This window comes from Hyperolius riggenbachi, chromosome 5, assembly GCF_040937935.1.
Source record: "Hyperolius riggenbachi isolate aHypRig1 chromosome 5, aHypRig1.pri, whole genome shotgun sequence".
NCBI classification, from domain to species: Eukaryota; Metazoa; Chordata; class Amphibia; order Anura; family Hyperoliidae; genus Hyperolius; species Hyperolius riggenbachi.
In genome coordinates, this window is record NC_090650.1 from 415,771,958 (window position 1) to 415,795,399 (window position 23,442).

The 23,442-nt window shown below is 47.8% G+C and overlaps 1 protein-coding gene across 4 annotated transcripts in view; it reads left to right on the forward strand.

The window, feature by feature from the left end:
• FER1L6 (fer-1 like family member 6) overlaps window positions 1-23,442 on the forward strand; it is a 288,985-nt gene that overhangs the window by 115,770 nt on the left and 149,773 nt on the right. For all 4 annotated transcript variants that reach the window (XM_068237997.1, XM_068237996.1, XM_068237998.1 and 1 more), the window contains 3 exons: window positions 3,523-3,585; window positions 7,923-8,001; window positions 21,846-22,002. In XM_068237997.1, the coding sequence (XP_068094098.1) occupies window positions 3,523-3,585; window positions 7,923-8,001; window positions 21,846-22,002 (299 nt within the window). The remainder of the gene's footprint in view (window positions 1-3,522; window positions 3,586-7,922; window positions 8,002-21,845; window positions 22,003-23,442) is intronic.

A 23,442-nucleotide genomic window follows, 5' to 3' on the forward strand; every position in this document is an offset into this window, starting at 1 on the left:
GTATGCAGTGGCGGGTTCACTGAACAGAACAGGTATGCAGTGGTGGGTTCACAGAACAGGTATGCAGTGGCAGGTTCACTGAACAGGTATACAGTGGCGGGTTCACTGAACAGAACAGGTATACAGTGGCGGGTTCACTGAACAGAACAGGTATGCAGTGGCGGGTTCACTGAACAGAACAGGTATGCAGTGGCAGGTTCACTGAACAGGTATGCAGTGGCGGGTTCACTAAACAGAACAGGTATACAGTGGCGGGTTCAATGAACAGAACAGGTATGCAGTGGTGGGTTCACAGAACAGGTATGCAGTGGGGGTTCACTGAACAGGAATACAGTGGCGGGTTCACTGAACAGAACAGGTATGCAGTGGCGGGTTCACTGAACAGAACAGGTATGCAGTGGTGGGTTCACAGAACAGGTATGCAGTGGCAGGTTCACTGAACAGGTATACAGTGGCGGGTTCACTGAACAGAACAGGTATACAGTGGCGGGTTCACTGAACAGAACAGGTATGCAGTGGCGGGTTCACTGAACAGAACAGGTATGCAGTGGCAGGTTCACTGAACAGGTATGCAGTGGCGGGTTCACTAAACAGAACAGGTATACAGTGGCGGGTTCAATGAACAGAACAGGTATGCAGTGGTGGGTTCACAGAACAGGTATGCAGTGGGGGTTCACTGAACAGGAATACAGTGGCGGGTTCACTGAACAGAACAGGTATGCAGTGGCGGGTTCACTGAACAGAACAGGTATGCAGTGGTGGGTTCACAGAACAGGTATGCAGTGGCAGGTTCACTGAACAGGTATGCAGTGGTGGGTTCACTGAACAGGTATGCAGTGGTGGGTTCACTGAACAGGTATGCAGTGGTGGGTTCACAGTACAGGTATGCAGTGGTGGGTTCACAGTACAGGTATGCAGTGGCGGGTTCACAGAACAGGTATGCAGTGGCAGGTTCACTGAACAGGTATGCAGTGGTGAGTTCACAGAACAGGTATGCAGTGGTGGGTTCACAGAACAGGTATGCAGTGGTGGGTTCACTGAACAGGTATGCAGTGGTGGGTTCACTGAACAGGTATGCAGTGGTGGGTTCACAGTACAGGTATGCAGTGGTGAGTTCACAGAACAGGTATGCAGCCAGGAACAAGCTAAGCCTAACTAATCTTTCCCTATGAGAGACAGTCTGCAGCAGCTTGCCCTACTCTCACTAACGCAGGCACACGAGTGACCGTAATGGCCGCCACTGCCTGCCTTTTATTAGGGGGGGTGGGGCTCCAGGGGCTAGTGTAGCCTAATTGGCTACACTGGGCCTGCTGACTGTGATGTAGAGGGTCAAAGTTGACCCTCATGGTGCATTATGGGGCGAACCGAACTTCCGCAAAACTTCGCCTGCGGGGCGCGAACGCGAACCACTGAAGTTCGCATGGAACCGTTCGCAGGCGAACCGTTCGGCCCAACTCTATTTATAGACGGTCGCTGCTGGGAGACTGCCTACCAAGCAGGAGATGCGCGCGCAGCCTGCGCACGATCTCCTGCAAAACGAAGCCCCAGGACTTTACGCCGATCAGCTCTGGGTACTCCTGGGGCTGCCGCCCCATCGGCGTGACACGGTCGGCAAGCAGTTAAATCTCCTGTTTCAGCATTTCTTTAACCCCTACACAATGCAGGATGTATAAGTTTTCCGTCCCTAGGCCAGGTATGTTGTGTCTCCCCTTCCATGTCCAGCAGCTCCCATCCCATTCCATTCTCTTTCATGTCTAACATGCAATCTACTGCATCCCCTTTAGTTTGTGTACAGTTCCCTTGGGCCTCGGCTTCCCTTTTAAATGTGGTGCTCCCTATTTGCATCCTCCTGTTTCATATGTAGCCACCCCTATTTCACACCCAGGTACCCCCCTTTTCTCAAGGCCTTTGTGTCCTTTCTAGAAATCTGGCCCTGCCCATACATGACTGATTCTTGCAAAACATGAACCAAAGTGACTTTCTTTATTAAAACTATTCTTTTAAATACCATATTTTTGTCATTTTTTCTTAACCCATTCGCGTTCCGTCGTTTTTACGTGAGAAATGTTCACCTCCCATTCATTAGCCTATAACTTTATCACTACTTATCACAATGCACTGATCTATATCTTGTTTTTTCCGCCACCAATTAGGCTTTCTTTGGGGGGGGTACATTTTGCTAAGAGCCACTTTACTGTAAATGCATTTTAACAGGAAGAATAAGAAAAAAATGGAAAAATTCATTATTTCTTAGTTTTCAGCCATTATAGTCTTAAAATAATACATGCCTCCATAATTAAAACTCACGTATTGTATTTGCCCATATGTCCCGGTTATTACACCGTTAAAATTATGTCCCTATCACAATGTATGGCGACAATATTTTATTTGGAAATAAAGGTGCATTTTTTCCATTTTGCATCTATCACTATTTACAAGTTTAAAATAAAAAAAATATAGAAATATTTCATCTTTACATTGATATTTAAAAAGTTTAGACCCTTAGGTAAATATTTACATGGTTTTTTTTTATTGTAATGTTTTTTGTTTTTTTTTATAGTAAACATTTTATTTGGGTACTTTTGGGAGGGTGGGAGGTAAACAATAGATTTATAATGTAAATGTGTGTTAATTTTTTTTTTTTCAGGTGTAGTATTACTTTTTGGCCACAAGATGGCGGCCATGAGTTTGTTTACATGATGTCACTCTAAGCGTAGCACACGCTTAGAGTGACGCATCGGGAAGGAGACAGCCAGAAAGAGCACAGCTTCCGAGAGAAGCTGTCGCTTTTTCAGCGGGGGAGAGGAATCAGTGATCGGGCTCCATAGCCCGATACATTGATTCCTTGGCTGCCGGATCCGCGGCCGGGAGTGCACGCGCACGATCGGCCGCGGGAGCGCGCACTAGCGCGCATGGTTCCTGGACGTAGAAACTACGTCCAGGAACCAAAATAGAAATTCCATTTACCCATTGTTCTGTGTTTATTATGCAGTCTAACACCTGACCCTGCATTACAATCATTACAATATAATCATAAATATTTCTGCTGTAATAAATCTTATCTCAGTCAGCCTGGCTCTATTTGGTAAAATGCTGAGGAGAGGGAAGCTTGTTATCTCTCCTCCCACATTCCTGCTCCTTGCTGATTGGCTGAGGGTAGTTCAGTGTGACAGGAGGCTGAGAAGGGAAATGCACCTCACCTTTCTGCAGAAGCTGCTGAAATATGATCTATGCTGTGCTCACATATGTTTACAAAGCAAGCTAGCTATGACAATGCAGTTTATAGGAGAAAAAAAGTGTAAGGGTATGTGAAATCCGTCGCCCAATGCTTAGTCATTCTAGTCTGGAAGCAACAGCTAAAGATCATGTGGTTCAAATTTCAAACATTGCCAATGGACTACATATGGTACAATGGTGAAGGTGACTTTAGCATCTGAAAGTTGCCATAATGTCATCCATGTTTTATTCAGGACATCAGTGTGACTTGTGTTTTCTTAATATATATTTGTGTTTCGCCAACAGTACTTTGTATTTGACTTTGTGGCACCCCAAGAACAGCTGTTTGACAAAATTATCAAACTCTCTGTAAGTATCTCTGCAATCTGGTGTGAATTTGTGTCCTACTAATGAAATACAAAAGATGAAAAGTCAAAACTGAACATCACCATGTTTATCAGTGTCAGGATTCAGCACAGACAAAAAGTGCCGCAATTTAAAAATAATCATTTAATCTTTTCATAGTGTTAATTGAAGAAGTTCCAGTATAAGGTAAACCCAGGGCCGGTTCTCTCATGAAGCAGGGTGAAACATTTGCATCAGGCGCAGAAATTACAGGGGTAGTGTTTTTGTACTATGTTTACACCTACAGCATGCAGTCAGAGTAGGAGGAGAAGCAAGACTCACAGACTCACAGCCAGCCAGTGTGCTATTGTGTTGAGCTGCAGCATGTCATGTGGGAACATTAAGGCTGGTTTCACACCAGGACGTTGCGTTTTAGGGGACGTTATGGTCGCATAACGTGCCCCTAACGCAACGCCTGGTGCTCTCTAATGTGGACGTCAAAGTGAGCCGCGTTGTGCAGCTCACTCTGGCGTCCGTGATGCCGTGATGCGTACTCTTGGACGCATGCGGCATCACGTGGTCCCGCCCGGCCAATCGCCGCAAAGAGCGGCCGCTCCAGGAAGTAAACACTGCACGTCACTGAGTGCAGTGAATATTAATTAGCCATGTGCCTGGCCGCTCTCCGCTCCTCCCCAACATGACTGAGCATGTCCAAGCAGTCTAACGCGGTTCTGCCGCTTATAAAGTACTGCATGCAGTACGTTATATTATGGCGCAGCGTTACAATGTAACGCAACGTGGGCACTGTGAACAGCACATTGCAGTTACATTGCTGTGCGGTGGGGTGCGTTACAGGCTGCACTAACGTGCGCCTGTAACGTCTCACTGTGAAACCAGCCTAAATGAAGCAGAGTAATCTGTGTCGGGTGTTGTTTGATCATTCCAAATTGGAGGGGGGGGGGGGGGGGGGAGGGTATCCTCACAAGTTTGCTTCAGGCAGCAATAAGTCTAGAACCAGCCCTGACTCTGTGCCATAATTTTGCAGCGCTATTTTTGAATGTAAACTTACAGCACGCTTTAACTTATTCATTTTACAGAATGATCTAATCTGCCAATGGTCAAAAACCATAATGGATAAAGTGGATCTTTAATTTCAAATGTGTTTTATTGAATCAGGCGTAATAACAGTTATAATAGTCATAATTAATAATAACTTTTTTTTCCAAAGTGACAAACGAATGGGAATAGTGTTTATCTTTTACACCAGGGTGTATGCTACTGTCAGCAAGTTTACTAAAAATTAAAAAAAGTTACAGCAGCTGCAGATTGAAGTTAAAAGAAAATATTTATTGGTTATCAACTATGAAAATAATTGCAGTAAACGTCAATTCATAAAGATTAGAGCAGGCGGTAATGGCACGGAGAATACCATCTGCTTTGAAGAGGTGGTAAGGGAGCGATAAGAGCAAAGTTAATGGAGACAGATCTCCTAGGCAGCAGAGCGATCGCAACAAACAAGGCTTCCCCTAAATACCCTAGGCTGTGTTTTTAACCTATTGGGTACCTGTTTTCAGATGTATTTCACATCAGACATCCTGCATGTGTAAAAGTTCTGGAATTCTTCTAAGCTGTGGCAATTACATAGTTTTTTAGAAAGACTAATAGACAGATTCAGAGCAGATTCAGGGCAAACAGAGGCAGTAAAACTAAACATGCACATCTAAAGGGAAGTTGGGGCTGCCTCTTTTATTGTAATGCTGTCTCTGCACGGAGGAAACGTATCAACTCAGCCAGCTACTCTTCTCATTACCCACACTTTAGTTTGGGAAAACACCGCATTTCTACCACACCTGTGAAGACTTTTATGAATTAGCACACAGAAGTCTAAAATACCGAATGCGGTATTTTCCCGTCTAGATTTTTTTACCGAACATACTTTTATGAAGAGGAACTGTAGTGAAAATGATATAAGGAATAAAATTGCTTATTGTTTACAATATTCATATATAGATGATTTAGTCAGTGTTTGCCCATTGTAAAACCTTTCCTCTTCCTGATTTACATTCTGAAATGTATCACTGGTGGTGACATCTTTAGTTCTGTTAGGTTATCTGTACGGAATGTTCCTTACTGAGAGTTCTATGCACAGAGGGCAGTTGCTTGGCAGTTGAAAAAAGCAGTTATTTCCCACAATGTAACGAGGTTTACAGACAGCAAACTGTCAGGACCATGGTCATGACATCACATTGTGGGAGGGGTTTTACCACAATATCAGCCATACAGACCCCCCTGATGATCTATTTGAGAAAAGGTAAAGATTTCTCATGGGAAAGGGGGTATCAGCTACTGATTGGAATGACGTTCAATCCTGGGTTACAGTTCCTCTCTAAACTATGCTGTGTTTATTTTTCTCATTGACAGGGTTAAGAATTTAGGGATCTAAATGACAGGTTTAACACAGTTGAGCTGTACTGTACGCTCGCTGATAACTAATTACAACTGACAAAACTTCTGTGTGGCTTAGGCCTCTTTCACAGTAGGACGTTGCATTTTGATGCAACGTTAAAGTCGCAACGCAAATTACAACGCAACACCCCAAAAAAGTTGCAACGCAACTTAAAGCCCAGTTATCGCCGCATACAGTACAGCATACAGGCAATGAAAAGTATGCTTCCAAGTCATTACTGAGCATGTGCAAACAGCCAACGCAGCTACTAACATGTATAACGCACAACATGCAGTACCTTCTAATAACACATCTGACAACAGGGAACTGATAAAAAAAGTCAAATTGTTCAAGATGTGTCTGATGTATGGGAGCTAAAAACACACACATAAAATAGGCTTTTATGTGCCTTAAAGGGAACCAGAGACGAAGCACCCTTGTATATTTTACCATATATATCAGTAAGAACATTAGAGAAAACACCATGGGCCTGATTCACAAAGCGGTGCTAACAGTTAGCACACTGGTGAAAAGCCCTTTATCACGCCTAAACTCAGTTTAGGCATGATAAGTTTAGGCATGATAAGTTTAGGTGTGATAAGTTTAGGCGTGATAAATTTAGGCGTGATAAGTTTCAGCACCAACTGGGTTAGCACCGCAGTGCACAGCTGATCAAAAGTTTTGCGCTAGCAAAGTCTGGTGCACTTTGCATAGAGTTTAATGGCGCTGCTTTGCGTGCGGGACTTTGCGCGCGATCTAAAGTTATCTAAACTTATCATGCCTAAACTTATCATGCCTAAACTTATCATGCCTAAACTGAGTTTAGGCATGATAAAATGGTTATCACGCCTAAAGTCGTTAACTGGGTTATCACCGCTTTGTGAATCAAGCCCCATGCTCTCCGTTTCATCCTCTGCTAAAAGTGTCTATCAGCTGTGATAAGAATCCCGGACTGAGCATTCAGTCTGGCTTTGCAGGGAATAATTATAGCTAAGTCATTATAGCAGAGCCACAAGGGGGCAGGCTTGGGCTTGAAAAGACACCAGAGAAGACAGTCTCAGCTATAATCATTCTGTAACAAAGCTAGACTGAGTGCTCAGTCTGGGATTCTTATCAGAGGTGATAACAGTCAGATTAAACAGAGAACAATGAAACAAAGAGCAGATTAGGTAGTTACTGTCATGTTCCCACCGATTTATAAAGTAAAATATAAGAGGGTGCTTCATCTCTGGTTCTCTTTAAAAGTTTAACCATAGATTTTAACCTTTAAAGTGAGTGTTTACCAATTTAAAAATTAAAAAAGTCGGATACTCACCTAAGGAGAGGGAAGGCTCGGTCCTAATGAGCCTTCCCTCTCCTCTCCCGGTGCCCGGTCCCGCGCAGGATCCCCCGTGGCAGTATTCGAGCAGTTCGGTCAAATACTGCCACTTCCGCATGCCGAAGAGAGCTTTCGGGAGCACTCGGGCTCCCGAAGACAGGCCGCTCCATACTACGCATGCGCGAGCGCCCTCTATGATGCACTCGCGCGTGCGTAGTATGGAGCGGCCCGTCTTCGGAAGCCCGAGTGCTCCCGAAGACCTCCGAAGTCCCTGCGGCGGCGGACGCGAACGGAGGAGCCAGCGCAGCACCGAAGGCACCGGGAGAGGAGAGGGAAGGCTCATTAGGACCGAGCCTTACCTCTCCTTAGGTGAGTATCCGACTTTTTTATTTTTAAACTAGTACCCATTGGCTTTAAGTACAAAATGGGAATGAGATTCTAGGAAAGACCTGCTTAGGAGTAGAATAGTAGATACAATTTATCTCATCAGTTTATTTCCACTTCAGGTTTTCTTTAAACCCACTAGTCTGTAATTGTAATGCATCCATGTAGCATGTTATATTGTGTTACAAAATAACTATATTATTCTTCATGCAGGTTATGCACAACAAATTAATAGGAAGTATTCTGATTGGCTCCATTAGACTTGATCTGGGAACGGTTTACAATGAACCAGGTAAAGCTACGGGTATTGCAAATATGATAAACAAGAGAACAATGAACAAAGAAACATGAGAGATAGACAGATAGATATATATATTGTAAAGATAAAATGTGTTTATTAATTTGTTGTATTTGCTTTGAAGTCCCTGGCCAGCCATTTTTTGTCAATCTATTCATTTTAATCGCAAAACTACTTAAAGGGAACCTAAAGCAAATAAAAAAAACGGAACAGTTGAACGTACCTGGGGCTTCTACCAGCCCCCTGCAGATGCCCTGTGCCCACGTCGTCACTCCACGATGTTCCTGTCACTCACATCACCAGTCTTTTGTCTGGATGCACATGCGCAGAACGCTCACAGAAATGGAAACACCATTGGGTCTGTGCATATTCAGTGGCCATTGATCACCGAGGCGCCCAGCCAAAAGAGGGTCGTTGTGGGGGACTGGAGGATCACTTAGTGGGCTCATTTCACAAAGCCGTGATCAATGCTATCATGACTGTAATAAGCTTAGCGTGTGGGTTAGCACAGTACAGGTTTGTGCGCATAATGATTAACTTTCCCCATTCACACGCTAACCCAAATGTTAGCACGTGAACGGGAAAGGTAATGCGCGCAAACCTTTACTATTATGCGTGCAAACCTGTACGCGTGTTAAGCTTATCACAGCCGTGATAGCATTTGCCACGGCTTTGTGAATCAAGCCCAGTGAGTGAGCACCAGGCAGCTGCAGGGGGCTGGTAGAAGCCCCAGATAAGTTAAACTGGTTTTTTTTTTGTTTTGTTTTTTCATTTGCTTTAGGTTCCCTTTCAACATAGAATTTAAGGCCAGGGCCACACTAGCTCCGGGTGCGGCACGCATCCGCGGTACGGGCTCCGATTTTCAAAAACCAGCACACGTTCTGGATCCGTTTGCGTAGTTTTTTTTTTGTTTATTTTGCTAGAGGGGGTAGTAGCCACAATAGGGGGCTGCAGGCAAAGCGGCGGCCAGGGGGGTCACACCTCCCCCCCCCCTCTTGCTCACCTGGGTGCCCCCCGTCCCCGCTCCCCCTCCAGCTCGCATATAATGTAATAAATTGTACCTAAGGAAGTTCGGTGAGCCGGGCACTTCCGCCCACACCGCTCGAGTCACTTCCTGCAATGCCGCCCTCTGTATTTCAGTGGGCGACATCGCAGGAAGTGACTCGAGCGGTGTGGGCGGAAGTGCCCGGCTCGCCGAACTTCAGGTACAATTTATTACATTATGTGCGAGCTGGAGGGGGAGTGGGGACGGGGGGCACCCAGGTGAGCAAGGGGGGGAGGGGTGTGACCCCCCTGGCCGCCGCTTTTCCCGCAGCCCCCCGTCCTGGCTGCTACCCCCTCCAGCATGGCGGCCCCATCCTTCACCAAGGGACACTGGAAACTGATCCGTTTCCAGTGTCCCAAAATGTCAGTGAAGAGGGAGGCCCGTTTCTCCATTGATTTTCACTACCCGTATGTGTATACGGGTCCGTGAAAAATCCTGCAAGTCCGGACTCTGCGTTCCAGGTTTAAAAACGTATTCCGCGGATCGCACGCGGATGCGTTTTTAACTTGAGTGTGTACTGTTCCTATTTTTAACATTGGTATCCGTGGCTCCGTTTTTTGTCCGGGACAAAAAAACGTAGCTACGGATACGTTTTTAAAGCAAGTGTGAACTAGCCCTAACACATAATTGGCCTGATCCAATTACTTTTTCTCATAAGTTTCTCCTAGGAGATAATTTTTCATATTCCTTTACCAGGCCCGGATTTACCTCACAGGAGCCTATAGGCACAGATGTCCTGGCACCTTAGATTTCACCCTCCATGGACCTACAAACATCCACTGATCCTCACCACAAGTATGCTGGCTGACCAGGCTGTTACTTCTCCCTTACCTGTCATAGGTAGCTACAGGTGCCCCTTGGTATTAGGCAGACAGAGGTACCCTCAGTATTAAGTAACTAGAGGTGCCTCAAACTAAAGGGAGATCTGGTCAGTGGAATGCCGAGACCTCTTATTTACACTCTGCTCAGGACTTTGCATATGGAAGGAGGGAGGGACTTGGGGAGGGGACTGAGCCGCCTTTCCATCATCAGGCACCTGTAGGCATGTGCCTACAGTGCCTTATGGTAAATCTGTCCCTGTTATTTACTGTCACAGTATTTTCTTGCTGGTGGCTTGATAAGATCTGAAAATATAACCCAGGAGAAAACTTGGAGAAACAGTGAATTGAATAGGACCTAATGTGTCACCATTGAGGGGGTCAGTAGCACCTGTGGGAATGTGACCCAATGGAAACAAAACAATAAAAAAAAAGTTCTTTGTATATTGCTGTAAAACATTTGGAGGAAAATCATGGAAGTGCTAAAGTTAGTTAGCTGTGGCTGAAGAGGGTGCTTTATAGAAACTAACCACAGGTTGCAGGGGATGTAGCCTTTGTCTGAAGGCCTGGTACAGCTGTAAATCCAAAGACTACTGGCATTAACCATATATGGTATTGGGAATTACCTACGCCCTAGGGCGAGGGAGTAAAAATTGCGCCCAACACCCCCCACCCCCGTGGACTCGCAAACCCTTACTCTTTAGGGACAGTCACACAGGTCACAAGTAGATCTGCCTACTTACTAGTGACCAGCCGCTCATCCAGGAGGAAGCAGGGGCCAGGAGACACATAGGCTAATAGAGCCCGGAAAGCCGACTCCTCCATGGGTGCCGTGCACTGACAGCCTGCAGTACCGCTACAGGACATCAGGTGTCTGGCGCAGCCAGCCCAGGAGGAGTCAAGGAAGGTGATCGCACTGGTAATCTTCTTTCTTCTTCCATTTGGCTGCACTGCGCATCACCAGCTCCCTAGCGGTTATGTCCTTCTGCCTGCACCCTCCTTCTACTACTTGCTGGTCTGCGCCCAGGGCAGTTGCCCTGCCCGCACTGTCCAAGAAATTACCCTATTCCAGCCCACTTTAGTCTCTCAGCTCCCACAGTGTCCTACCAGTCTAATCCATTGTGCTGCTGTAGCCGAATTAAAGTGAGTAACCCAGGGGCTACTGCGCATGTGCTGTTCCAGGTCACACGCCTCCTCATCCGTGCTTCTGTTGCATGTCTATGCGCAGGTACAAGGCTATTCATAATGCTGTGGGTGCAATATGGTCAAAGCTCTTTTTAGTTTGAGTCCTCTTTAAAGCAGACTTGAACTCAGAACTTCCTCTCTGCTCTAAAGATAAGCAGCAGCATAATAACCTTTATAGAAAAACATTTCTTTGTTACAGCTCATATAAAATCCTACAATACATTTGCAGAGTGTCAACTTCCTGCTTTCATGGAAGCAGACATAGGGTTAACATCCTGTGTTTACAAATTAGCTACTCTGCCGTGGCAGAAGAGATTCCTGAGCTGACAACAGCTGAGAGATCAAATTACACTGGTGATTAAAGACACTGAAGCAAAAAAAAAAAATTATGATATTATGATTTGTATGTGTAGTACAGCTAAAAAATAAAACATTAACCTTCCTGGCGGTAAGCCCGAGCTGAGCTCGGGGTAAGCCGCCGGAAGGCACCGCTCAGGCCCCGCTGGGCCGATTTGCATAATTTTTTTTTTGCTGTACGCAGCTAGCACTTTGCTAGCTGCGTGCAGTGCCCGATCGCCGCCGCTACCCGCCGATCCGCCGCTATCCGTCGCGCCGCAGCCGCCCCCCCCCCCAGACCCCGTGCGCTGCCTGGCCAATCAGTGCCAGGCAGCTCTATGGGGTGGATCGGAATCCCCTTTGACGTCACGACGTCGATGACGTCGGTGACGTCATCCCGCCCCGTCGTCATGGCGACGGGGGAAGCCCTCCGGGAGATCCTGTTCTTTGAACGGGATCTCCGGATCTCCGATCGCCGGCGGCGATCGGAGGGGCTGGGGGGATGCCGCTGAGCAGCGGCTATCATGTAGCGAGACTTTGTCTCGCTACATGAAAAAAAAAAAAAAATTAAAAAAAAAAGATTTGCTGCCCCCTGGCGATTTTTTTGCAAACCGCCAGGAGGGTTAAGATAAGATACATCAGTTGAGAAACTCCAGTTGTTATCTCTATGCAAACAAGCCATTAAGCTCTCCGACTTAGGGCTGGTTCAGACGGACGTTTACAGAGCGTTTACAGCCAGCGTTCAGGGCTTGGTGTTAAACGCTCCCATTCAAGTGAATGGGAGCGTTTGTACCAAGCTTTCAAGCGCGTTTACACAAACGCGGCGTTTGGGTCCCGATTTTCCCTGGCGTTCAAGGAGCCCCTGGAAGCTACATGTAGCTTCCAGGGGAGGTTAACCGCGACGGCTAATGTCCCCCTAGGGGAAGAAAAAACGCGACCGCATCCAAACGCACACGAACGCTGCTGAACGCGACGCCAGCAAACGCAACGCCTCCAAACGTCCGTCTGAACCAGCCCTTAGGAGAGGAGAGGGCTGTTATCTGACTTTTATTATCTCAACTGTAAGTGAACTGTTTACTTTTTCTCTGCTAGAGGAGAGGTCATTACTTCACAGACTGCTCTGAAAGACTCATTTTGAATGCTGAGTGTTGTGTAATCTGCACATATTATAGAGTGATGCAATGTTAGAAAACACACTATATACCTGAAAATAAAAGTATGAGAATATTTTCTTTGCTGCTAATCTTCTAGTAATTATTCATAGTACATAACTAATTCACTATATCATATTTTTTTTTCGCTTCAGTGTCTCTTTAAGCACAGGTGAGGGAGAATTAGACCTACTAAACTCTCTAAATACGCACAGGCTGCATTTCTCTACATTTTCCTTTTGCCCTGTGCAAAAGTTCAGGTCCACTTTAAATAAGGTTTTCAAAATGGCCACCCCTAGACTTTGAAGAACATTGATTGATCAATATATATATGGAGCTGTGAGGTTAATTTGACTTGATTGTAATGAGTCCCGGGAAAGTCAGGCTTTTCTGTACACTTATACAGCATAGGTAGTGTTTGATAGAGCAAAGTGCAATATGCAAATGTGTCATTGAAAGCTCTGATACTTTCACCTGCCCTCACCTACACAGTGATTATCTCAGTGTAGACAGACCTCCCCCCATGCTCTAATATTTTCCTAGGGAGTGTTTCGGTGCCGGGGCTGTTATGTAGTGTGTACTATTCTGCAATGTGTAACAGGGACACCCATTCCTTATCCCAGCAGCACCTTATCAATCTGTGTCACAGTGTGCAACCAATAATGCATTGCTCACCACAGTGACTGTGTCACGTCATGTGACCACATACTCCACCTCTCACTATAGTCACCCTCATGTGCAATATTTTCCTTATTCTGTGCAGGTAATCCGATATGGGATAGATAAGGAAGGAAGTGTATTTCATTAGGTTTACAGTAACGCAGCCTTTCTCAACCAGGGTTCCTTGAGTACTCTCAGGGGCGTAACAATAGACCCTGCAAGGGATGCAGCTGCAGGGGGGCCCATGAGCCACACATCCTCTATCCTAGGTACACACGATACAATTTCAGATTTACTGTCAGATGGACTGTCAATTTTCAACAGGTCCGATCTGATTTCCGATCAATTTTCGATTTTCCATAAAAGTGAACAGAAAATTGATCGGAAGTCAAATTAGCTCTGTCAGAAATAATCGATCTGACAGTAAATTGTCAGAAAATTGTATTGTGTGTACCTAGCATTAGAGTAGTGACAGATTAATCCTGATTACACCTCTGTCCGCATTATTAGATAGAGCCCACACACGGTAATCAGAAGAACCATGTATCAGGCATGCTGTCACTGAACAGAGCTCACCAGATGTTGGTCATTGTCGTCCCATTACTGAAAAATTGCCATGCAGCAGCCTCATCATTTGATTTCCGCCGTTGCAGACTCCTATCAGCCAGTGGAACCATGTTCATCACTGTTCAGGCCTCTCTGTGTTTCATTGGATTTAACTGCAGCTAAAATCTTTCTATAATATAATGGGCATCCAATACAGCTCAGCTAATGAGGCAAGAGATGTTCTTCATTGTGCAGTGTCAGATGCAATCATCCTACTTCCTCCGCTTCCTCCGCACAATGGGAATATTGCAGCACCTGGGTGAAAGGCTCCGAACATCCTGTCAGGAGAGAACGGAGGAGGGCAGGTGTAACAACCATCATAGCTCTCAGTACATCCTGTCAGGAGAGAGGAGAGCAGGGGGAGGCCGGGTGTAACAACCATCACAGCTCTCAGAACATCCTGTCAGGAGAGCACATGGAGAAAGCGGGTTTAACAGTGATCAGCACTGTCAGAACATCCTGTCAGGAAAGCGAAGGGAAGGAAGAGAGAGGGTGTAGCAACCATCATAGCTCTCGGATCATCCTGTCAGGAGAGAGCAGGGAGAGGGTGGGTGTAACAACCATCATAACTTTCGGATCATCCTGTCAGGAGAGGGCAGGGAGAGGGCAGGTGTAACACCCATCACAGCTCTCAGAACATCCTGTCAGGAGAGGGCAGGGAGAGGGCGGGTGTAACATCCATCACAGCTCCGAGAACATCCTGTCAGGAGAGGGCAGGGAGAAAGCGGGTGTAACATCCATCACAGCTCCCAGAACATCCTGTCAGGAGAGAGCAGGGAGAGGGCGGGTGTAACACTCATCACAGCTCTCAGAACATCCTGTCAGGAGAGAGCAGGGAGAGGGCAGGTGTAACACCCATCACAGCTCTCAGAACATCCTGTCAGGAGAGATCAGGGTGAGCAGGTGTAACACCGATCACAGCTCTCAGAACATCCTGTCAGGAGAGAGCAGGGAGAGGGTGGGTGTAACACCCATCACAGCTCTCAGAACATCCTGTCAGGAGAGATCAGGGTGAGCAGGTGTAACACCGATCACAGCTCTCAGAACATCCTGTCAGGAGAGAGCAGGGAGAGGGCGGGTGTAACACTCATCACAGCTCTCAGAACATCCTGTCAGGAGAGAGCAGGGAGAGGGCGGGTTTAACACCCATCACAGCTCTCAGAACATCCTGTTAGAAGAGAGCATGGGGAGGGCGGGTGTAACACCCATCACAGCTCTAACAACATCATGTCAGGAGAGATCAGGGGAGGGCAGGTGTAACACCCATCACAGCTCTCAGAACATCATGTCAGGAGAGAGCAGGGAGAGGGTGGGTGTAACACCCATCACAGCTCTCAGAACATCCTGTCAGGAGAGAGCAGAGAGAGTGCAGGTGTAACTAATATCACAGCTCTCAGAACATCCTGTCAGGAGAGATCAGGCAAGGGCAGGTGTAACACCCATCACAGCTCTCAGAACATCCTGTCAGGAGAGAGCAGGGAGAGGGTGGGTGTAACACCCATAACAGCTCTCAGAACATCCTGCCAGGAGAGATCAGGGGAGGGCGGGTGTAACAGCCATCACAGCTCTCAGAACATCCTGTCAGGAGAGAGCAGGGAGAGGGTGGGCGTAACAACCATCACAGCTCTCAGTGCATCCTGTCAGGAGAGAGCAAGGAGAAGGCGGGTGTAACACCCATAACAGCTCTCAGAGCATCCTGTCAGGAGAGAGCAGGGAGAGGGCGGGTGTAACACCCATCACAGCTCTCAGAACATCCTGTCAGGAGAGAGCAGAGAGAGTGTGGATGTAACTAACATCACAACTCTCAGAACATCCTGTAAGGAGAGAGCAGGGAGAGGGCAGGTTTAACACCCATCACAGCTCTCAGAACATCCTTTCAGGAGAGGGCAGGGAAAGGGCGGGTGTAACAACCATCACAGCTCTCAGAACATCCTGTCAGGAGAGAGCAGGGGGACAGCGGGTGTAACAACCATCACAGCTCTCAAAACATCCTGTCAGGAGATGGTAGGGAAAGGTCGGGTGTAACAACCGTCACAGCTCTCTGAACATCCTGTCAGGAAAGCACAGGGAGAGGGCAGGTGTAGCAACCGTCAAAGCCCTCAGAACATTCTGTCAGGAGAGAGCAGGGAGAGGGTGGGCGTAACAACCATCACAGCTCTCAGTGCATCCTGTCAGGAGAAAGCAAGGAGAGGGCGGGTGTAACATCCATCACAGCTCCGAGAACATCCTGTCAGGAGAGGGCAGGGAGAAAGCGGGTGTAACATCCATCACAGCTCCCAGAACATCCTGTCAGGAAACAGCAGGGAGAGGGCGAGTGTAACAACCTTCATAGCTCTCAGAACATCCTGTCAAGAGAGAGCAGGGAGAGGGTGGGTGTAACACCCATCACAGCTCTCAGAACATCCTGTCAGGAGAGCAGGGAGAGGGCGGGCTTAACAACCATCACAGCTCTCAGAACATCCTGTCAGGAGAGAGCAGGGAGAGGGCGGGTGTAACACCCATTACTAAATAATCAACAAACACTATACTGCTGCTCTGGGTATACAAAAGTTAGACCACCTTTATTTCTGTCACATTACAGTATCAAAGACATACAAAACTCTACAAAAAGCTAAATACCTGCCCTAAAAACACTTAAAACTAGTGCGGAGTGCTCCTTGCAACCACCAATCGCAACCAGCCACATACATGCCATACACTCAGGTACCGGTACCACAATTCCGTTGTCTTCAGAATGTGGAGACAGGTATGGCTGCTTTGGGATGTTGCAGAAAGGCCTCAAGCCAGCCCAACACCGGCATAACCAATGTTCAGTTTACATAACCGCTTAATGACAGACACTCTGTCTCCTGTGTCTTAACACCCGATCATCAGGCGCATCTCCTCCAGTCATCAGCGGTTCTCTTCCAAATATGCTGTATCCTCTCTTTTCACTTTACTGGACTATTCGCCCGGGGTCCCGCTACATGCAGCTTACCATGCTGCTCGTACGCCTCCCAGTTTTCCAGGTTTCGTCAGAGGAAGTCACTTCCGTGTGCTCCACAGCTCTACCCTCCTACCACTGTCAAGGGGAGCTGGAGTTGTACAGATTGTTTCAATGCCGCGCGGCCGGCCGGCCAGTAGAGCGCTCAGAACGCACGGGGTGTAGCCCCGCCCACCGACACGTTGCGCCCGCCCACTGCGTGCTTCGTCAGGATGCGTGGTGTGGCAGGCAGGGAAAAGCTTTATGCGTACGTTTGTACGTCTAGGAGGCGTGGTTGTGGATTCATCCACCGTCAAGGCTGTAACTTCCATCACCAAGCCTTTCTCCATAGTAGCCTGATACAGAATCATCGGCTAATGCATTTCTGATTGGTCTCCCATTTGTACACAGAATCTTACGGCAATTGTAATGTATCTCTCTGAGGATACACTCAAGATACCTCAGTGTTTCTCTCTCAGTTCATGAGGTCATATTGCTATGCAACACATTATGTCTAAAAAGGCACCCTTCTTAGTACAGGCCTATTGCCGTAAGATTCTGTGTACGAATGGGAGACCAATCAGAAATGCATTAGCCGATGATTCAGTATCAGGTTACTATGGAGACAGGCTTGGTGACGGAAGTTACAGCCTTGACTGTGGATGAATCCACAACCACGCCTCCTAGACGTACAAACGTACGCATAAAGCTTTTCCCTGCCTGCCACGCCACGCATCCTGACGAAGCTCGCAGTGGGCGGGCGCACCGCGTCGGGCGGGGCTGCACCGTGTGCGTTCTGAGCGCTCTACTGGCCGGCCGGCCGCGCGGCATTGGAACAATCTGTACAACTCCAGCTCCCCTTGACAGTGGTAGGAGGGTAGAGCTGTGGAGCACACGGAAGTGACTTCCTCTGACGGAACCTGGAAAACTGGGAGGTGTACGAGCAGCGTGGTAAGCTGCATGTAGCGGGACCCTGGGCGAATAGTCCAGCAAAGTGAGAAGAGAGGATACAGCATATTTGGAAGAGAACCACTGATGACTGAAGGAGATGCGCCTGATGATCGGGTGACACAGGAGACGGAGTGTCTGTCATTAAGCGGTTATATAAACTGAACGTTGGTTATGCCGGTGTTGGGCTGGCTTGAGGCCTTTCTGCAACATCCCAAAGCAGCCATACCTGTCTCCATACTCTGAAGACAACGGAATTGTGGTACCGGTACCTGAGTGTATGGGATGTATGTGGCTGGTTGCGATTGGTGGTTGCAAGGATCGCTCCGCACTAGTTTTAAGTGTTTTTAGGGCTGGTATTTAGCTTTTTGTAGGGTTTTGTATGTCTTTGATACTGTAATGTGACAGAAATACAGGTGGTCTAACTTCTGTATACCCAGAGCAGCAGTATAGTGTTTGTTGATTATTTAGTAATGTGAGTTCCTACTATTAGCAGCTCCTTTGCATTGCTGATAGCAATGCTTAGTATAGGGTGCATCTACTGGTGAGTGAGACAAACAGGTTTTTAAGGTGTTTCGGGTGTAACACCCATCACAGCTCTCAGAACATCCTGTCAGGAGAGATCAGGCGAGGGCAGGTGTAACACCCATCACAGCTCTCAGAGCATCTTGTCAGGAGAGAGCTGGGAGAGGGCGGGTGTAACACCCATCACAGCTCTCAGAACATCCTGTCAGGAGAGAGCAGAGAGAGTGCGGATGTAACTAACATCACAGCTCTCAGAACATCCTGTCAGGAGAGAGCAGGGAGAGGGTGGGCGTAACAACCATCACAGCTCTCAGTGCATCCTGTCAGGAGAGAGCAAGGAGAGGGTGGGTGTAACACCCATCACAGCTCTCAGAGCATCCTGTCAGGAGAGAGCAGGGAGAGGGCGGGTGTAACACCCATCACAGCTCTCAGAACATCCTGTCAGGAGAGAGCAGAGAGAGTGCGGATGTAACTAACATCACAGCTCTCAGAACATCCTGTCAGGAGAGGGTAGGGAGAGGGTGGGCATAACAACCATCACAGCTCTCAGTGCATCCTGTCAGGAGAGGGTAGGGAAAGGGTGAGTGTAACACCCATCACAGCTCTCAGTACATCCTGTCAGGAGAGAGCAGGGGGACAGCGGGTGTAACAACCATCACAGCTCTCAAAAAATCCTGTCAAGAGATGGTAGGGAGAGGTCGGGTGTAACAACCGTCACAGCTCTCCGAACATCCTGTCAGGAAAGCACAGGGAGAGGGCATGTGTAGCAACCGTCAAAGCCCTCAGAACATCCTGTCAGGAGAGAGCAGGGAGAGGGTGGGCGTAACAACCATCACAGCTCTCAGTGCATCCTGTCAGGAGAAAGCAAGTAGAGGGCGGGTGTAACACCCATCACAGCTCTCAGAACATCCTGTCAGGAGAGGTTAGGGAGAGGTCGGGTGTAACAACCATCACAACTCTAAGAACAACCTGTCAGGAGACAGCAGGGAGAGGGCGAGTGTAACAACCTTCATAGCTCTCAGAACATCCTGTCAGGAGAGAGCAGGGAGAGGGCAGGTGTAACACCCATCACAGCTCTCAGAACATCCTGTCTGGAGAGAGCAGGGAGAGGGCAGGTGTAACACCCATCACAGCTCTCAGAACATCCTGTCAGGAGAGAGCAGAGAGAGTGCGGATGTAACTAACATCACAGCTCTCAGAACATCCTGTCAGGAGAGAGCAGGGAGAGGGTGGGCGTAACAACCATCACAGCTCTCATGCTGATAGCAATGCTTAGTATAGGGTGCATCTACTGGTGAGTGAGACAAACAGGTTTTTAAGGTGTTTCGGGTGTAACACCCATCACAGCTCTCAGAACATCCTGTCAGGAGAGATCAGGCGAGGGCAGGTGTAACACCAATCACAGCTCTCAGAACATCCTGTCAGGAGAGAGCTGGGAGAGGGCGGGTGTAACACCCATCACAGCTCTCAGAACATCCTGTCAGGAGAGAGCAGAGAGAGTGCGGATGTAACTAACATCACAGCTCTCAGAACATCCTGTCAGGAGAGAGCAGGGAGAGGGTGGGCGTAACAACCATCACAGCTCTCAGTGCATCCTGTCAGGAGAGAGCAAGGAGAGGGCGGGTGTAACACCCATCACAGCTCTCAGAGCATCCTGTCAGGAGAGAGCAGGGAGAGGGCGGGTGTAACACCCATCACAGCTCTCAGAACATCCTGTTAGGAGAGAGCAGAGAGAGTGCGGATGTAACTAACATCACAGCTCTCAGAACATCCTGTAAGGAGAGAGCAGGAAGAGGGCAGGTTTAACACCAATCACAGCTCTCAGAACATCCTGTCAGGAGAGAGCAGGGAAAGGGCGGGTGTAACAACCATCACAGCTCTCAGAACATCCTGTCAGGAGAGAGCAGGGGGACAGCAGGTGTAACGACCATCACAGCTCTCAAAACATCCTGTCAGGAGATGGTAGGGAGAGGTCGGGTGTAACAACCGTCACAGCTCTCCGAACATCATGTCAGGAAAGCACCGGGAGAGGGCGGGTGTAGCAACCGTCAAAGCCCTCAGAACATTCTGTCAGGAGAGAGCAGGGAGAGGGTGGGCGTAACAACCATCACAGCTCTCAGTGCATCCTGTCAGGAGAAAGCAAGGAGAGGGCGGGTGTAACATCCATCACAGCTCCGAGAACATCCTGTCAGGAGAGGGCAGGGAGAAAGCGGGTGTAACATCCATCACAGCTCCCAGAACATCCTGTCAGGAAACAGCAGGGAGAGGGCGAGTGTAACAACCTTCATAGCTCTCAGAACATTCTGTCAGCAGAGGTTAGGGAGAGGTCGGGTGTAACAACCATCACAGCTCTAAGAACAACCTGTCAGGAGACAGCAGGGAGAGGGCGAGTGTAACAACCTTCATAGCTCTCAGAACATCCTGTCAGGAGACAGCAGGGAGAGGGCAGGTGTAACACCCATCACAGCTCTCAGAACATCCTGTCAGGAGAGAGCAGGGAGAGGGCGGGTGTAACAACCATCACAGCTCTCAGAACATCCTGTCAGAAGAGAGCAGGGGGAGGGCGGGTGTAACACCCATCACAGCTCTCAGAACATCCTGTCAGGAGAGAGCAGGGAGAGGGTGGGCGTAACAACCATCACAGCTCTCAGTGCATCCTGTCAGGAGAGAGCAAGGAGAGGGCGGGTGTAACACCCATCACAGCTCTCAGAACATCCTGTCAGGAGAGGTTAGGGAGAGGTCGGGTGTAACAACCATCACAGCTCTAAGAACAACCTGTCAGGAGACAGCAGGGAGAGGGCAAGTGTAACAACCTTCATAGCCCTCAGAACATCCTGTCAGGAGAGAGCAGGGAGAGGGCAGGTGTAACACCCCTCACAGCTCTCAGAACATCCTGTCAGGAGAGAGCAGGGAGAGGGAGGGTGTAACAACCATCACAGCTCTAAGAACAACCTGTCAGGAGACAGCAGGGAGAGGGCGAGTGTAACAACCTTCATAGCTCTCAGAACATCCTGTCTTGGAGAAAGCAGGGAGAGGGCAGGTGTAACACCCATCACAGCTCTCAGAACATCCTGTCAGGAGAGAGCAGGGAGAGGGCAGGTGTATCAACCATCGCAGCTCTCAGAACATCCTGTCATAAGAGAGCAAGGGAGAGGGCGGGTGTAACAACCATCACAGCTCTCAGAACATCCTGTCAGGAGAGGGTATGGAGAGGGCGGGTGTAACAACCGTCACAACTCTCAGAACATCCTGTCAGGAGAGAGCAGGAAGAGGGCGGGTGTAACAACTAGCACAGCTCTCAGAACATCCTGTCAGGAGAGGGTATGGAGAGGGCGGGTGTAACAACCGTCACAACTCTCAGAACATCCTGTCAGGAGAGAGCAGGAAGAGGGCGGGTGTAACAACTAGCACAGCTCTCAGAACATCCTGTCAGGAGAGAGCAGGGAGAGGGCGGGTGTAACATCCATACGTCTATGCGAATGTTGTGCTCCTCACTACCCAGTAATTTATCTTCTCCCCTGTAGAAAAATTCCCTCTTAACTCTAGAGATGTAGAACGTACCATGAGGTCACTTATTTCCCTCCATCCTCTCTGTTTTTCAGGGCACCAGTTTACGGACAAGTGGGCGGTTCTGACAGACCCCAGTGACATTAGGACGGGTGTGAAGGGCTACCTGAAATGTGACATCAGTGTGGCCGGCAAAGGGGACAGTGTGCAATCATCCCAGAAAATCAGCGATGCCGAAGAACAGATAGAGAAGTAAGATATCACACTATGAAGTCAATTTCATTATAGGTCTATACTTAAAGTGAAATTTCACTCCAAGCTGAAATGTCACTTTTAGCAAAGCCCCTCAAAAGGCCTGCATAATAGCCATAAAGATACACGATTCACTAAAGCTCATCTCCTGTCTTTAATAACAATTCTATGCTGTTTTTACTGTTATCACCATGGTGATAAAGCAGTAGCATTCACTAAGCAAACCTTAAAATAAGGATTCTGTCTTTAAAGAGAACCCGAGGTTTGGTTCTGACAATGCAATCCACATACAGAGGCTGGGTCTGCCTATACTGCCCAGCCTCTGTTGCTATTTCAATCCCCCTAAAGCCCCCCCTGCGCTCTGCGATCACCCATAAATCACAGCCGCGCTGCCGACACGCAGCGTGTCACAACGGGCTGTGTTTACCTCTGTACTGTCAGTCTGCCGCTCTGCCCCGCCTCCTGCATAGCTCCGGTCCCCGCCCGTGTCCCTTCCCTCCCCGCTGATTGGAGGGAAGGGACGCGGGCGGGACCGGATCTATGCAGGAGCTGGGGGAGCACGCAAAGTGACAGTACAGATGTAAACACAGCCCGCACAGCGCGGCTGTGATTTATGGGGGATTGCAGAGCGCAGGGGTAACTTAGGGGGGATTGAAATAGCAACAGTGGCTTGGCAGTATAGGCAGAACCAGCCTCTGTACGTGGATTGCATTGTCAGAACCCTACCTCAGGTTCTCTTTAAGTTAAGGAGTGATTTTGAAAGTTAACGTTTTAATCCTTAAAATAATGACAGAATGCTAAAGTTAAAGACCAGGGAGCCATACACAATTCATTTTTTCACCTGAGTTATCTCCTAGGAGATAGTTTTCATCTTCTCTGTAAACTAAATTTTCAGCATTTTATAATTGAAAAAGTACCCAAAAGTTGGTGAAAAAAGTACTATCAAATTTATTTTGAGTATTTTCCCAGCTTGCCGAAAACTTAAAAGGCATTTTATGACAAGTTGTAAAAATATCACCTAGGAGAAAACTCAATAGAAAAAATGAATTGCATATGGGCCAGGGACCCATATACAACTCCCCCGAGTTTTCTCTTAAGAGATCATTTTTCATCTTCTATTTAAAATAATTTTCAGCACTTTGCAACTGAAAAAGTACTAAAAAGTAGGTGAAAAAGTACTATCAAAATTATTTTGAGTATTTTCTTGCTTGCTGGTGGTTTAAAAAGCATTTTATTGACCATTTTGAAAATATCACCCAGGAGAAAACTAAAGAGAAAAAGTTAATTGCATATCGCCCAGGATGTTCATTCACAGAGAGGAATGCAAGTGTAAAGTGTGTAAGGAGTTATCACCTGGCCGGAGCCGTTGTTAAGTGGAGTGTTACTACAGACAGCATTGTAAATTTAAGCATTCTGAGTGATTTATTTTTTACTAGTTTA